Source organism: Oncorhynchus kisutch, linkage group LG17 (assembly GCF_002021735.2).
Source record: "Oncorhynchus kisutch isolate 150728-3 linkage group LG17, Okis_V2, whole genome shotgun sequence".
In the NCBI taxonomy this organism is placed as follows: domain Eukaryota; kingdom Metazoa; phylum Chordata; class Actinopteri; order Salmoniformes; family Salmonidae; genus Oncorhynchus; species Oncorhynchus kisutch.
In genome coordinates, this window is record NC_034190.2 from 62,314,774 (window position 1) to 62,328,980 (window position 14,207).

Here is a 14,207-nt window from a genome sequence, read left to right on the forward strand (position 1 = left end):
TTTGCTGACATGACATAAAGTTTGAGTTCCTTGTACAAAATAAGTAGGCCTACGCAATTTGGGAAAGGTAGTGATGAAAAAACAGTTTTTTATTGAGTTTGTACATACAGTATCAAGAACAACCTAATAGAAAATATGGAAAAGGTCATGAACAGCACTACAGTTTCTATTTTGGTTTAAACAGCGATTTGACAAAAAATATTGTAAGATCAGTGCACTAAAAATATACTCCCAATTTAGCCTATCCATTGCTATTAATGTCACTAGTGAAGCAGAGTTCTACAGACAGTAACCTACAGCATAAGACATTTCACCAGAATCTCTTAATTTCATTGTACCCGACTGAATAATGTATGCATATACACTGTATACAGTACATGCTATCCACAATTTCAGTGTCTATTGATGAAAAGAGGCATGAGTCTTCTATTGAGTGAGGCCATTGGCCAGTGAGTCTCAGTCTTGTGCTACTGTCATTGGTTCCCGGGACTCCTTCCTGCTCCACAGTTTTTTCGGCATGAGGGGTGGAGCCGTGTAGTTTGAGGTAGCTTGGAGTTTTTTTTCCAGCTATGTGAGAAAATAAATTAATTTTTAGGTTATTACATTTTGGGACTACTTTTGTGGACTTACTGTCACTAACTTGATTTCTTCTGTAAATTAATCTGCCATCACAACAGTTCAAGGCTAAGCTAACACATTTTTAGCATCCTGCATCTTCACAAAATGGATATACATGTATATATGGCTCAATTGGAATCAATATATATAGGCAGAGAAGGCTAGCCACACAGTTTTTCCAACCAGTTTTATCTTTGTTCCCTCATTTCCCTTTTTAATGGGACTGTAATGGTACTGTACCTGTTGTAGCTGGAAGATCCAGTTCTGATAGTCTTCAGGACAGGTGCAGGATACCTGCAGCGGCTCCATCAGTTCACCTGCACCACACAACATACAATAGAAGGACAATGCTCTTCACCACTGTCTACAGCAACACTTGATACAGTTGACTTGCTGCAGATCTAGTCGCAGTTTCAATGGTTAATTTAGGGTCCTTTTGCTTCATTATGCAAAAGTGTTAGAGCATTTTGACGTACGTTATGCCTGTTTTGTATTTTACCTGTTAACTCAAATTCCAGCCTCCCAGGTAATGCAGACCTCTCCACGGCTGCGATGCTTTTCCGAGACAATTTACCCTAAAGTGTTATGACAAACAGGTTGAAGTGTCATGTATTGGATCAGCTCTATAAATTACAACATCTTCTGAACTGTACATTTTAGAATGTCACACCAACATCTACTGTATAGCGGAAATTGGCAAACTAGGTAAGGTCACCAGATTCACAATGTTTACTGTGACATTGTATCCTTGAGAACATCATTTGACTGTACCTCATATTTCACACTGAGGCGCTCGTTATCCACAGAGAGCAGGAGGACATCTTGAGGGAAGAGCACGAGTAGCCGCTCATGAAGTCCCTGCAAGAATGTATCAACGTTGTCACAGTGTTTATTTTATCTCAAGTCCACTATTATCATTATAGTTACTGTTTTCATTAGCAATATGACTATTTGCATAATCAAGTACTATTATTAGCCCTATGATCATTATTTACTATTGGGGCGGCAGGGTAGCCTAGTGGTTAGAGCATTGGACTAGTAACCGAAAGGTTGAAAGTTCAAATCCCAGAGCTGACAAGGTACAAAATCTGTCATTCTGCCCCTGAACAGGCAGTTAACCCACTGTTCCTAGGCCATCATTGAAAATAACAATTTGTTCTTAACTGACTTGCCTGGTTAAATAAAGGTACAATAACAAAGATATGTATTAACATTATTTATATATGCTTTTTTATGTAGTAGATAGTTCTGACAGAGTACTGGACTAGTGTAGGATTCTTTTCTGAGTAAACTAGTGTAGGATTCTTTTCTGAGTAAACTAGTGTAGGATTCTTTTCTGAGTAAACTAGTGTAGGATTCTTTTCTGAGTAAACTAGTGTAGGATTCTTTTCTGAGTAAACTAGTGTAGGATTCTTTTCTGAGTAAACTAGTGTAGGATTCTTTTCTGAGTAAACTAGTGTAGGATTCTTTTCTGAGTAAACTAGTGTAGGATTCTTTTCTGAGTAAACTAGTGTAGGATTCTTTTCTGAGTAAACTAGTGTAGGATTCTTTTCTGAGTAAACTAGTATAGGATTCTTTTCTGAGTAAACTAGTGTAGGATTCTTTTCTGAGTAAACTAGTGTAGGATTCTTTTCTGAGTAAACTAGTGTAGGATTCTTTTCTGAGTAAACTAGTGTAGGATTCTTTTCTGAGTAAACTAGTGTAGGATTCTTTTCTGAGTAAACTAGTGTAGGATTCTTTTCTGAGTAAACTAGTGTAGGATTCTTTTCTGAGTAAACTAGTGTAGGATTCTTTTCTGAGTAAACTAGTGTAGGATTCTTTTCTGAGTAAACTAGTGTAGGATTCTTTTCTGAGTAAACTAGTGTAGGATTCTTTTCTGAGTAAACTAGTGTAGGATTCTTTTCTGAGTAAACTAGTGTAGGATTCTTTTCTGAGTAAACTAGTGTAGGATTCTTTTCTGAGTAAACTAGTGTAGGATTCTTTTCTGAGTAAACTAGTGTAGGATTCTTTTCTGAGTAAACTAGTGTAGGATTCTTTTCTGAGTAAACTAGTGTAGGATTCTTTTCTGAGTAAACTAGTGTAGGATTCTTTTCTGAGTAAACTAGTATAGGATTATTTTCTGAGTAAACTAGTGTAGGATTCTTTTCTGAGTAAACTAGTATAGGATTATTTTCTAAGGAATTGTTTAATTCGTATGGCATTTATACACATTTCTAATATGTGGTGAATCTGTGTTTTAGAAGGAAACTGTTAGCCTAATTCTGGAAATATGTCATTCAGTATTAACCTGTGAAAAGAGAAGAAGAGGCGAAGTGAGAGGGTTTACTCCGCCAAAAATCTGTCCATGAAAATAAAACCACGAAGTGAGGAATTCTTGTATGGAGGTCAATAAGAGAGTGTCAAATTTGGTCAACAAAAAAATCATTACTAATATGCTACATGAAAATGTATTGCTCGAATAGAAGTTTCGTAATGGTTAGGTTGTTACGAATGCACTGATGTAAGTGTATGCATTATGACAGATTTGAGAAAAACAACTTTATATCAGAGTTGTGCCTGTTGTTTACATGGGTATCTGCCCTCTCATTGGCTAGAATGGTCCCATCTGATCTCGTCTCCTCCCGACTGCCTTCCATCTTTGAGGACATGAATTTACATTGTTAGAGCGGTCATTAGACTATCTTGTCAATATAATAGAAAATCTTTGCATGGGAACTAATGATCTGTTATCTGATTTACCAATGAATTAATTGTGTTTTAATACCTTTATTGAAACAGGAAGAGACAGAGTTATTGAGTTGTGGCAAATGGTATTCGAAGGGTTGTCACTAGTTACCACAGCCTATTCAATGGGGTCTGCCTAAATAGTTATCCATCTCCATCATTCTCCATCATCCAGTCCTTGCTGCTTACAGGAAGTCATCCATCCAGCTGTATACAACCCCTGAAGTTACAATGGTGGCAGCAGTGATGCCATTTTTGGTGGATTTGTGTCTTTTGGTGAGTTTTAATCTCAGTACAATTTGGTTAGCTAGCTTCACCTACCCAGCTTACCACTTGCATAAAATACTGTTGAGCTCTTGAGCAGCTGTTGAGCTTTTGGGGCTTAGTGCTGGAGATATAATGGATTTCTGCAGTTTTATGGTCATTGTTCCACCATTTCTACCACCATTTGGTCCCGTGTTGCTCAGTTGGTAAAGCATGGCACTTGCAATGCCAGGGTTGTGGGTTTGATTCCCATGGGGGACCAGTACAAAAAAATGTATGAAAAATGTATGCACTCACTACTGTAAGTAGCTCTGGATAAGAGTGTCTGCTAAATTGCAATATATTGCTAAATTGCAATATGTCTGCTAAATTGTTTGACTTTTTCATTCCTGGACAACGTGCCTTATTGTGACATATTTCAATCGTTTAGCATTTCTAAAATTCCGGCTAGCATGACAACTATTAAGCTATCAAGACCCCTTGAAATGGACTTCAGAGTAGTGGTGAGTACAGAAGTTACAGCGTGGGTTGTGTTAGATACCTGTCCCTGTGTATTGAAGATGTGGACCATGGATATGTATCCTGGCTGGCCCATGTGCTGGATGGGGGCCCCTTCCCAGTGCCTTATTGGGGCTTTCAGTAAATACTTTTTCAGTTCCTCTTTCTTCCAGCTCTCATCGCAGGGTACCTACAGTAAATTACAACAGAAATGTAGCTTCATATTTGGAGAGTTTCTTTTTTACAAATGTCCTTTCATGATGATGTATTTAGCTCATTAGATGTTCAATTTGTGATCAAGCAAAGTAAACCTCACAATTGTTAAGAAGTTTTAGATTTAACAATGACACATCTGTTTAAGATCTATAATTTACTGCAAAAGGGGGTGGTTCTACTCGGGGGTGTTCTGATTGAATACCTTACCAGGTAAGACAGCGCACAGCTGGAGGGGCTTAGCGGTTGGCTAATGGATTTGTATCTCCTCTCCTCCATGTGGTGTATCCATTTGTTCAGCTCGGCTGCACTGGCACAGGTGAAGACTTTGGAGTCTACCATTGGACCTAATAGTGGGAGGGAGATGCTTGCCATGTTCAATACAATAATTAAACCCTTTTCTGATGGCTTGCTTCACACCTATGACCATAGCACAGCTGTGACAAACCACAATAAATCAAACAGCCTTGTGTATTAATTGCTTTATTGAACTGTGAAGCTTTTTGATCCATTATGATAATAGGACTCACCACTGATCTGGAATATGTGTTGCTTGTTGGAGTCCAGTGAGGTGGCTTGGAAAGACAGTCCAGAAAGAGGCAGGATGCCCTGAGAAAGAAGAAGCAACACACTGACTAGCCTTAGGGGAATGACATGTACATTCAAGTTAAATGTTCAACATGCATCTGTGTCATTACAGTATTTCCCCATTTGTAAAGCAACCAACCTCGTAGATAAAGTCTTGACGAGAGGGATCCAGATATAGAATCAATAAGTGGAAGGAGAACAGCACCAGATAGTGTTCACTTGTCTCCTATAGGAACATAAACAAAGAAAACATGAACAGAATATCAGTACAGAAGTCCTAGAGTCGGGAAAGTGGGTACTGGACAGTGAGTGCTGGACAGTGAGTGCTGGTCAGTGAGTGCTGATTGACATCTACAGCATATATGAACATGGTGTAGAGAGATGTTACCTGTGTGTAGCTGTTGTGGAGAGACACACGGGAGGAGTGCACTATCTCTCCATACATGTGTGCAGGCTGGCCCTCCCAATCACGGATGGGCTGGTTGTATATGCTGTGGTATAGCTCCTCTCTGCTCCTGCCCCATAGCACAATCTACGGGAATAGAATATAATATTTTAGGTGTCATGAAAAAATAAGATGTAGTGGAGGAGTTTACATTAGTATACATCAGTATTATTGTATCATTAATGTGGGGCGGGGCAGGGCAGGGCAGGGCAGGGCGGGGCGGGGCGGGGCAGGGCAGGGCAGGGCGGGGCAGGGCAGGGTAGCCTAGTGGTTAGAGCGGTGGACTAGCAACCGCAAGGTTGCAAGTTCAAACCCCCGAGTACAAATCTGTTGTTCTGCCCCTGAACAGGCAGTTAACCCACTGTTCCTAGGCCGTCATTGAAAATAAGAATTTGTTCTTAACTGACTTGCCTAGTTAAATAAAGGTAAAAAATAAAAATGTGATATAACAACTTTGACATAAAATGATATATTGGCACCATTGATACCATGCATTTACACTCGCTTGCACTCAAATTATGCGGTCCGCTGGGGGTTTTACCGTGTGATAAGTGCATGGCAGAACTTTTTCCAATTTATATCTTAGTGTCATTTTCATACAGACACTCCCTTTCTCTCTCTCTCTCTCTCTCTCTCACATACACCCTCTCCTTCTCCACTGACCTCCTGATCGAGGTGTCTCACTGAAGGGTAGCGAGAGGTTGGACCGTCTTTTCCATTCCTCACAGAGAGCTGAAGCCTGCTCTCTCCTAGAGTCCACATCCTGAAACAATAATATATACTGTATCAGCAGTCAACCCCAAATCTCATTTTACCATATCCCATTAAACCATGTTACATTTACCCCACACTCTACTGTAGCATCTCACAAACCTAACTAGTCTACAAACACATGTGCAATTCCCCTGAACTGAGTGTGGTGACAGCAAATGTAGAAGAGGGATTTATTTATTTATGTATTACTGTAGACCAATTTGCCCACCCCACTTACAGCCTGAGCCCTCTCCACCCGACCAGCGTCCATTCATAAGCAGATTAAAGTGGGGTGCACACAAGGAGCAGACACCCACCATCTGATCACCTCACACAAAGACCTGTTGCCCTCATTGGACCATTTATCTGGTAGTGATATAGTAGTCACACACCCCTAAACCATTCCTTAGGTATGGTAACAGTTCTGTTACATCTGTGTTTGTGCTTGTGTGTCTGTCTCTGTGTGTGTACGAACAAGCATCCTTGCGTGTGTGCATAGTATATGTTGCTGGTGGCTGATCCCTCGTCTTCTCTCAGTTTGGACACATGCTGTCTGTGAGCTGCTATTTTGATTAGCTCCTTGTTTTAATCCCCCATTCCTTTAATGAGGGGATTTAGAGGCCTGGTCAGTGTTAGACCAGGCTGGACAAAAGAGAGATGAGCGGTAGTATTGTCTGCTAATTAGCGAGACAATATCCCTCCCTCCTGTGCTTCTGCATCTGAATTGTTTGCTCTTTGGAGTTTTAGGCTGGGTATCTGTATAGCACTTTGTGACAACTTCTGAAAATACATTTTGATACATTTGATTGATTTCACCGGCCGTTCATGTCCTAATCATATCAGTGTCGCATCAATATGTTCATGTCTAAACAGAGTCCAAACTAGCGTTCTGCCTCTGTGTGTGCTTTTGTGTGAATGAAAACGACACAGATATATTCATTGTTCCATAATATATGCCCTCAAATGTTATTGTTTCTTACTCATGGAACTGAAGTGCTCAGAGAAAGAGGTCTTCCAATTTCATTGTCCATTTTTTAGTAAAACCACGATCAGCATCGCTTCGCTGTAAAAACTAAAGCAATATAAGATTGTGGTATTGCCTTAGGCTATATAGTTATTCTGATTGACTGGTGCTGGCAACTGCAAAAACTCTGCAGAAACACAGACGAAGACAATTGAATATAAACACGGACTGTTTACCACAGTGATCTCTCTTCCATAATTTGAAACGTGTTTCTTTGAAAAGGATAGTGGAAGCCACAGTGATTGAAGCACAATTTTTTCCACCCATCACCCAAAGGTTTGCCACTTCCTCTCAATGCCTCGTCTTATGACCTTTAATCAGCCAAAACCCAACAATAGGTACTATTTAATAGTATTCATTCAAACTTTCCTCCAAAGCTAAGAGGCTCAGTATTTTCAACAGAGATATCAGAGAATTTTCTTGTTAGTCTTAGATGCTGTCGTGTCATAAATATATATAAACAATCTCCACAGTCATGTTTCTGAATCAACTTAAAATGGGATTGTGAGGTTGTGAAAAGCCGAATGGCTATCAAACTTAAACAGACTGCTCTCATGAGGGATTGATATAGTTCATGGTCCTCTGTTATACATCAAACTATCAACAAACAAAGACTCACCCTGAGTTGTCAATCTCCAGAAGCTCGATCTCGTCAGGGCCCACCTCGTCAATCCCAGAATGCGCTCCTCTCTGAGTCACACTACAGCATCCCATGACCAGGTAGCCCTCTCCTCTTGCAGCCTAGTCCAGTCCAGACAGACAGAGAACTCTTTCCTTCACCCTCAGGCCCTACTCCTCACACTAACTATACTGTACCATTTGCCTCCATCTGCACCCATCCCCACAGCTTCTGCACCGCACTAAGACCAGACAGGGGGATATGTAGAGAGAGGGAGGGGGGATGGAGAGGAAAAGAGGACACGCTTGTCGCTTAACTTCTTAGTTCCCCCTTTTTCCTAAAACACAATATCACTATCCCTGAAATACCAAGAAAAAGGTGCCAAAGTTCCTGAGATGAGTTTAGTCAAGAAGCGAAAAACTGTGAGCAGCGTAACAGTGCACTCTTTCTTCCTTCCTGTCAGTTTGCACTCAGACCACCCAGAGAACCACGCAACTTCCTCAGTGGTCTTTTCACTTTGACGGTGTCAAAAAGAAAACTTAACTTCTTCTGAAGCCTGTCAGCCTCCCTTTTAGAATTCTGCAGATTAAGCAATTGAGAAACAAGAGACACTGTTGATTGTTGTTGAAAGAATCCTCCTGTTTACATGAGAGACAAAGCAGTCATAAAAACAAGCCACAGCTTCAACACGGTTGTGTGTGTATTGTGCTGCAGTTGTTATTGTTGTTACAGATTAGAACAGTTTTGAGTAAGTGTGCTAGGACCAGTTGTCATACTGATCGTGCAATTGTATTGTTGAAGCCACCTCAAAATGCAAAGCGTCAAAGACAGAATCATCTGTTTTGGTCAGAGGATAAACATACTTTATTATTTTCATACATGATCTAGGGATTTTCTGTAATGAAAAGCTAAGCGGGATTCCTTTCATGGCGAGGTTCCATATTGCTGCCAACTAACCAAAATGAGTGTCTCAGTGTGAATATATCACAGCTCCGTGTGCTCTTTCTCATCTTTCTCTTCCTTGGCTGAGCTCTGTGTGTCTTCACCTGGCTCCTGGCCCCCCTCTCCTCCCTGCCCCCCTTCCTTCTCCTGTTTGTCTGTCCACACGGGGCAGCTGGTGCCGGCTGGGCCAGGTGGAACTGGATGGGCCTTACGGAGTAGCAGAAGGGTTGGGCCTGGTCGGGGTGGGCATGGGGGCAGGCTTTGGTGACTGGCAGGCGTCGCACAGAGAGGTGAAAGCCTTCACTCAGAGCCAGAATGGAAAGGGTCATGAAGGTGCTCTTCACCTGCAGGAGGTCTAGGGGCTTGCAGTGTTACGTGTTCCCCCGGGAGCCACTGCCAGAAATTGCTGAGACGGAGCTCCAACTGAGTGCGGTCTCTCTTGGGGGGCCGAGTACTGGGTTTTGGGGTGGGATGGGCTCTGGGGGTGCCTGCTGGGCCTGTGGGTTGGTTGGGAGCAGCCTGCAGGGACGGATCATTAAGTGTAGTGACAGGGACAGGAGGGTCGGCGGCGGTTGAGTGGTATCAGTGCCAGTGAGGGATTCAGAGACAGCCATCATGACTGTAGGAGAAACTATGTTTCTACAATTACCTCCCCAGACACAGATGCTACAGACTCGGCCTTCTGAGTCCTGCTGGTGGTGGAGAGCTTTTGGGTGGAGGCACTATTTGAGTGCTGGACTCGGAAGTATACTGCCGTTTTGCTCCTGCGGCTGAGAGCAGGGACAGGGGCAGTCTCCTCATTATACAGTTGCACAAAGTTCCTTTTACTGGCCAGTGGCAGCAGCTTCAGCCAACAGTGACACTTGCTGAAGATCTCCAGAGTCAGACATGCAGGAGATAAGGCATAAGGCAGTAAGGCCTGAATAACCAACAGCTGGGTGGTAGCTACAGTATTACACAATAGGCTATTTTCAACGCTCCAACAGAAAAACAGAGAGCAGCCACACATGGGCAAACTAACAAATTAAAGGGGAACTGGGACACATCAACAAATCATCTCACTATCATGAATACCGAAGGCAAAGTTCCGAAATTAGTTTATTTCTGAGATCAGCTGTATTCGAGGAGAAATTATTTAGGTCACACAATCCAACAGAACTGGTTAAGGTAGTGTGTGCTCACCTGAAGTGTCCTCAACAGTACTGGGAATCACTTCCTTCAGGACCTTGCAGTTGGTGTGGTGGACTGGGTTACAGTTCATCTTCAACAGCCAAACCTAGATTAGGACAGACCCAGACACAGCAAGTACTTCAGCTGTTAATTTCACCAATCGCTCACTAATACATTGAAACCCACACACACACTGTGTATTAAAAACCAATTAGCCTTAAAGTTCTCGTCAATCATGAAGTCACCCAATCAGGTCAAAATACCTAGTACCCAGCACCCATTCCCTAGGCAGACCCTTGTCAACCCTGAGCTTGTCATTGATGTAGGTGTTAAATCAGTCCATGAACAAGTCGGCCTCCTCCTTCAGGACACTGTACAGAGGGTTTTTCTTCTGCTTGTACTGTGGGGAAACAGCAAGGGGATCAGGATACACATGAATGGGCCAGAGAGAGAGAGAGTTGTTGAAAGTGGACTGGTACCATTATTTTATGACCTGGTTTCTTTCTGGTCTATTTTCATGTATTTTCAGTATTCTATGGCGATGCATCTGTTGACTACCTGATTCAAAAATAGTGAATGTCAGATTATATTACTAAACTTGCAGGTCAGGGGATGCAAAATAATTTTGCAAGCCGAGCAAGAGAAGCATCTTTTTTCTACTCATCTTATTGGTCAAATGGGAAGAGGGGTTGTGGGGGTTGGGGTCATAAAGGTCACAGGAAGTGCAGGTAACCATGGTGAAAGAACAGGTGTGTGGGTGGGGCGCAGGCAATGAGGAAATAGAAGCACACGTCAAACTTTCTCTCCTTCAGGAGCAGAGTGTTCTGGACATACCTGAGGAAACATTAGTTATTATACATTATAATCCACTTGGCTGATCTAGGATCAAGCCAGTCCATATAATCTTATTCACTTTTATCTATAAGCTAAACTGATCCTAGACCAGCACACATACAGGCCCAAAGCATTGTATCCACAGTACATCTCTTTTATAAACAGATCTTGTATTCTCTCTGTTGGTAAAAAATTGAATAACATATCCGATTCTGGTTGACACTGGCAGTTTTGCAATTCATGGAGAATTTTCAAACACTTTTCTAAATTTGGTTTATACAAGCTGCGTGGCTGCCGCGGAGTACTACAGTATAACCAAATTGAATTAAACATGAATTTCTGAATGTATATGATCCATAGAGAATGATAGAGACCTCTAGTGGCCATTGAGGACATCGCCATTGAGGGCATCCACCACTTCAATGTAGTCAACTGCGTGGGACTTCCAACTTCATTGACTGATCCCTCCTGGTGACCTTGTTGGAGTCATGTCCAACCGAGTCATCAGGAGGGATCAGCCAATCGTGAAGAAGAAAATGTACTTCTTGAAATTGGAGATTGTCTTAATGGCGCTGCCCATGCTTTCACAGACGCAATAATGGCTCAGCTACAAGGATGTCCTCTATCTATCTCTATGATATGATAATATCATCTGCAATTCCATATGGCAGACAAAGTACTGAATGTCCTAATAGAGCAGTGTTCACAGCCCTACTGTTCATCTACCGCTGCACGATGCATTCCTGGGGCAGGCGAAAAAGCAGCTTCCTGTTGCAATGACTCTCAGCGATGTTCTGCAGCTTGAGTCTAAAGGCTGAGATATCAACCTGGTTCTTCAGGAGGAAGAATATCTCATGTCATCTTGGATTTAAAAAATGATGAGCAAGAGCAGTGTGTGGGTTTCTTTTTTCTTTGACGTTATCACATTATTCCCATCACATTATTCCCACGTGCCTGCAACAAGATAAATCAGATGTGTGAGTGCGTTTTTGAATATCTTATAAGAATATCTCAATTAGTAACCATTGTAGTTACAGTTGAAGTCGGAAGTTTACATACAGTTAGGTTGGAGTCATTAAAACTAGTTTATCAACCACTCCACAATTTCTTGTTAACAAACTATAGTTTTGGAAAGTCGGTTAGGACATCTACTTTGTGCATGACACAGGTCATTTTTCTAACAATTGTTTACAGACAGATTATATTACAGGCAATATTACCAAATACTAATTGAGTGTATGTAAACTTCTGACCCAATGGGAATGTGATGAAATAAATCATTCTCTCTACTATTATTCTTACATTTCACATTCTTAAAAATAAAGTGGTGATCCTAACTGAATGAAGACAGGGATCTTTACTCAGATTAAATGTCAAGAATTGTGAAAAACTGAGTTTAAATGTGTTTAAATATATTTCAATGTGTTTAAATGTGTTTAAGGTGTATGTAAACTTCCCACTTCAACTGTATATGTCACATATACTGATGAATTAGTAATAGCACCTGTGCTGACTATATTACCTATATCAAATCAAATTTATGTATATAGCCCTTCGTACATCAGCTGATATCTCAAAGTGCTGTACAGAAACACAGCCTAAAACCCCAAACAGCAAGCAATGCAGGTGTTGAAGCACGTTGGCTAGGAAAAACTCCCTAGAAAGGCCTAAACCTAGGAAGGAACCAGGCTATGAGGGGTGGCCAGTCCTCTTCTGGCTGTGCCAGGTGGAGATTATAACAGAACATGGCCAAGATGTTCAAATGTTCATAAATGGTAGGTGTGGAACAGGTAGCACGTTCGGTGAGCAGGTCGGGATTCCATAGCCGCAGTTGAAACTGGAGCAGCAGCACGGCCAGGTGGACTGGGGACAGCAAGGAGTTATCATGCCAGGTAGTCCTGAGGCATGGTCCTAGGGCTCAGGTCCTCCGAGAGAGAGAAAGAAAGAGAGAAAGAGAGAATTAGAGAGAGCATACTTAAATTCACACAGGACACCAGATAAGACAGGAGAAGAACTCCAGGTATAACTAACTGACCCTAGCCTCCCGACACATAAACTACTGCAGCATAAATACTGGAGGCACTGTGGCCCCATCCGGTGATACCCCCGGACAGAGCCAAACAGGAAGGATATAACCCCACCCACTTTGCCAAAGCACAGCCCCCACACCACTAGAGGGATATCTTCAACCACCAACTTACCATCTTGAGGTCAAGACCGAGTATAGCCCACAAAGATCTCCGCCACGGCACAACCCAAGGGGGGGCGCTAACCCAGACAGGAAGATCACATCAGCGACTCAACCCACTCAAGTGACGCACCCTTCCTAGGGACGGCATGGAATATATATGTCATAATAATTACTTATTTATGTCACAAAGCAATGGCAAGAGCACTGGCAAATTCAGCTCTGTTCTGTTGTTCTCCAGGCAGTATATCTCACTGGCTCACTCAATCACACGGGGGTCTCACACAGATGGTGGTACAGTATCTTTGGATTTGTTTACTTTGTGATAACCGCATGTTATATTTTACCTGATTGTTGTCATTTTGCCATAGTCTTGAGATATGCTGTTTCAGTTGATAACAATATGCAGATGCATCACTGTCATCCTTGTAACTTAACTTCAATTAAAGTTATTATAAACTGCATGTATGTTTCTACTTTTATGAAGAAACATGATGATTAACATTGCAAATTATACTGCATCCTTCTTCTACGACAGCTGAGTCAAAAGTCTATGTGTGCTTTGGTGTTAAGTGGAAGAACTGACTGTGTCATGGTTTCTTCTTCAACCCCTGTCTCTCTAACTAACCTTCTTACTATAGAAAGCACACACATCCCTGGGTCGCTCGTCTTCTCTGTTCACTGCAGCTAGCCACTGGAATGAGCTGCAACAAACACTCAAGCTGGACAGTTTTATCTCAATCTCTTCATTCAAAGACTCAATCATGGACACTCTTACAGACAGTTGTGGCTGCTTTGCGTGATGTATTGTTTTCTCTACCTTCTTGCCCTTTGTGCTGTTGTCTGTGCCCAATAATGTTTGTACCATGTTTTGTGCTGCTACCATGCTGTGTTGTCATGTGTTGCTGCCTTGCTATGTTGTTGTCTAAGGTTAAATAAAATAAAAATAAACAGGTTTGAAATTTGGAGAGACTTAATGGTGGAAATCCTTCTGAGGCGAGGCAGTAGGGACTTTTCAAAGGACTGTGGGTGTCCTGACTTCTCCCTGTGTAGCTCTCTCTGTGTCTCAGGCCTGCCCTCTGCCGACATGTCTCTATGGCAACAGAGCAGGTTTCTCTTGTGATTTTATCACACTAGCCTGCTGGGAACTAATGTTCTGTACTCTACAGTATGTACCGTAACTTTCCAACATAAAATCAACAAATAATAATACATTAAAATCACAAGGACGACTATGGTGTCCCTCAAACCTGTCAGTTACAAATTATTTGTTTTCATAGTTTGCTTTCATTGTCTCTTCCATGAAGCACAAATTCCTTTTTCAACT

At 41.8% G+C, this 14,207-nt stretch overlaps 1 protein-coding gene across 4 annotated transcripts; it reads right to left on the reverse strand.

The window, feature by feature from the left end:
• Nucleotides 1-60: 60 nt before the first annotated feature.
• LOC109908072 (probable pleckstrin homology domain-containing family N member 1) lies at nt 61-11,810 on the reverse strand. Of its 4 annotated transcripts, none has more exons than XM_031794331.1 (14): nt 11,419-11,810; nt 10,122-10,682; nt 9,871-9,964; nt 7,747-7,987; nt 6,014-6,113; nt 5,294-5,437; nt 5,045-5,131; nt 4,848-4,926; nt 4,528-4,664; nt 4,148-4,294; nt 1,390-1,476; nt 1,118-1,193; nt 859-935; nt 61-567 (listed from the first exon to the last, which is right to left on the reverse strand). In XM_031794331.1, the coding sequence occupies exons 4-14, from the start codon at nt 7,839-7,841 to the stop codon at nt 457-459; spliced, it is 1,140 nt and encodes a 379-aa protein (XP_031650191.1). In that variant the 5' UTR covers nt 7,842-7,987; nt 9,871-9,964; nt 10,122-10,682; nt 11,419-11,810; the 3' UTR covers nt 61-456. The 4 variants fall into 4 exon arrangements, with proteins under 4 accessions (XP_031650191.1, XP_031650190.1, XP_031650192.1 ...); XM_031794330.1 differs by having other exon boundaries at nt 10,122-10,692; XM_031794332.1 differs by having other exon boundaries at nt 7,747-7,868; nt 10,122-11,810.
• Nucleotides 11,811-14,207: the final 2,397 nt, after the last annotated feature.

Coding starts and splice junctions, on each gene's coding strand:
- LOC109908072 (XM_031794331.1), bottom strand. CDS start 7,841: ATGGGATGCTGTAGTGTGACTCAGAGAGGAGCGCATTCTGGGATTGAC. Junction 6,114..7,746: donor CTGGAGATTGACAACTCAGG/GTGAGTCTTTGT, acceptor TTATTGTTTCAG/GATGTGGACTCTAGGAGAGA. Junction 1,477..4,147: donor TCTTCAATACACAGGGACAG/GTATCTAACACA, acceptor ACATTCTTGCAG/GGACTTCATGAGCGGCTACT.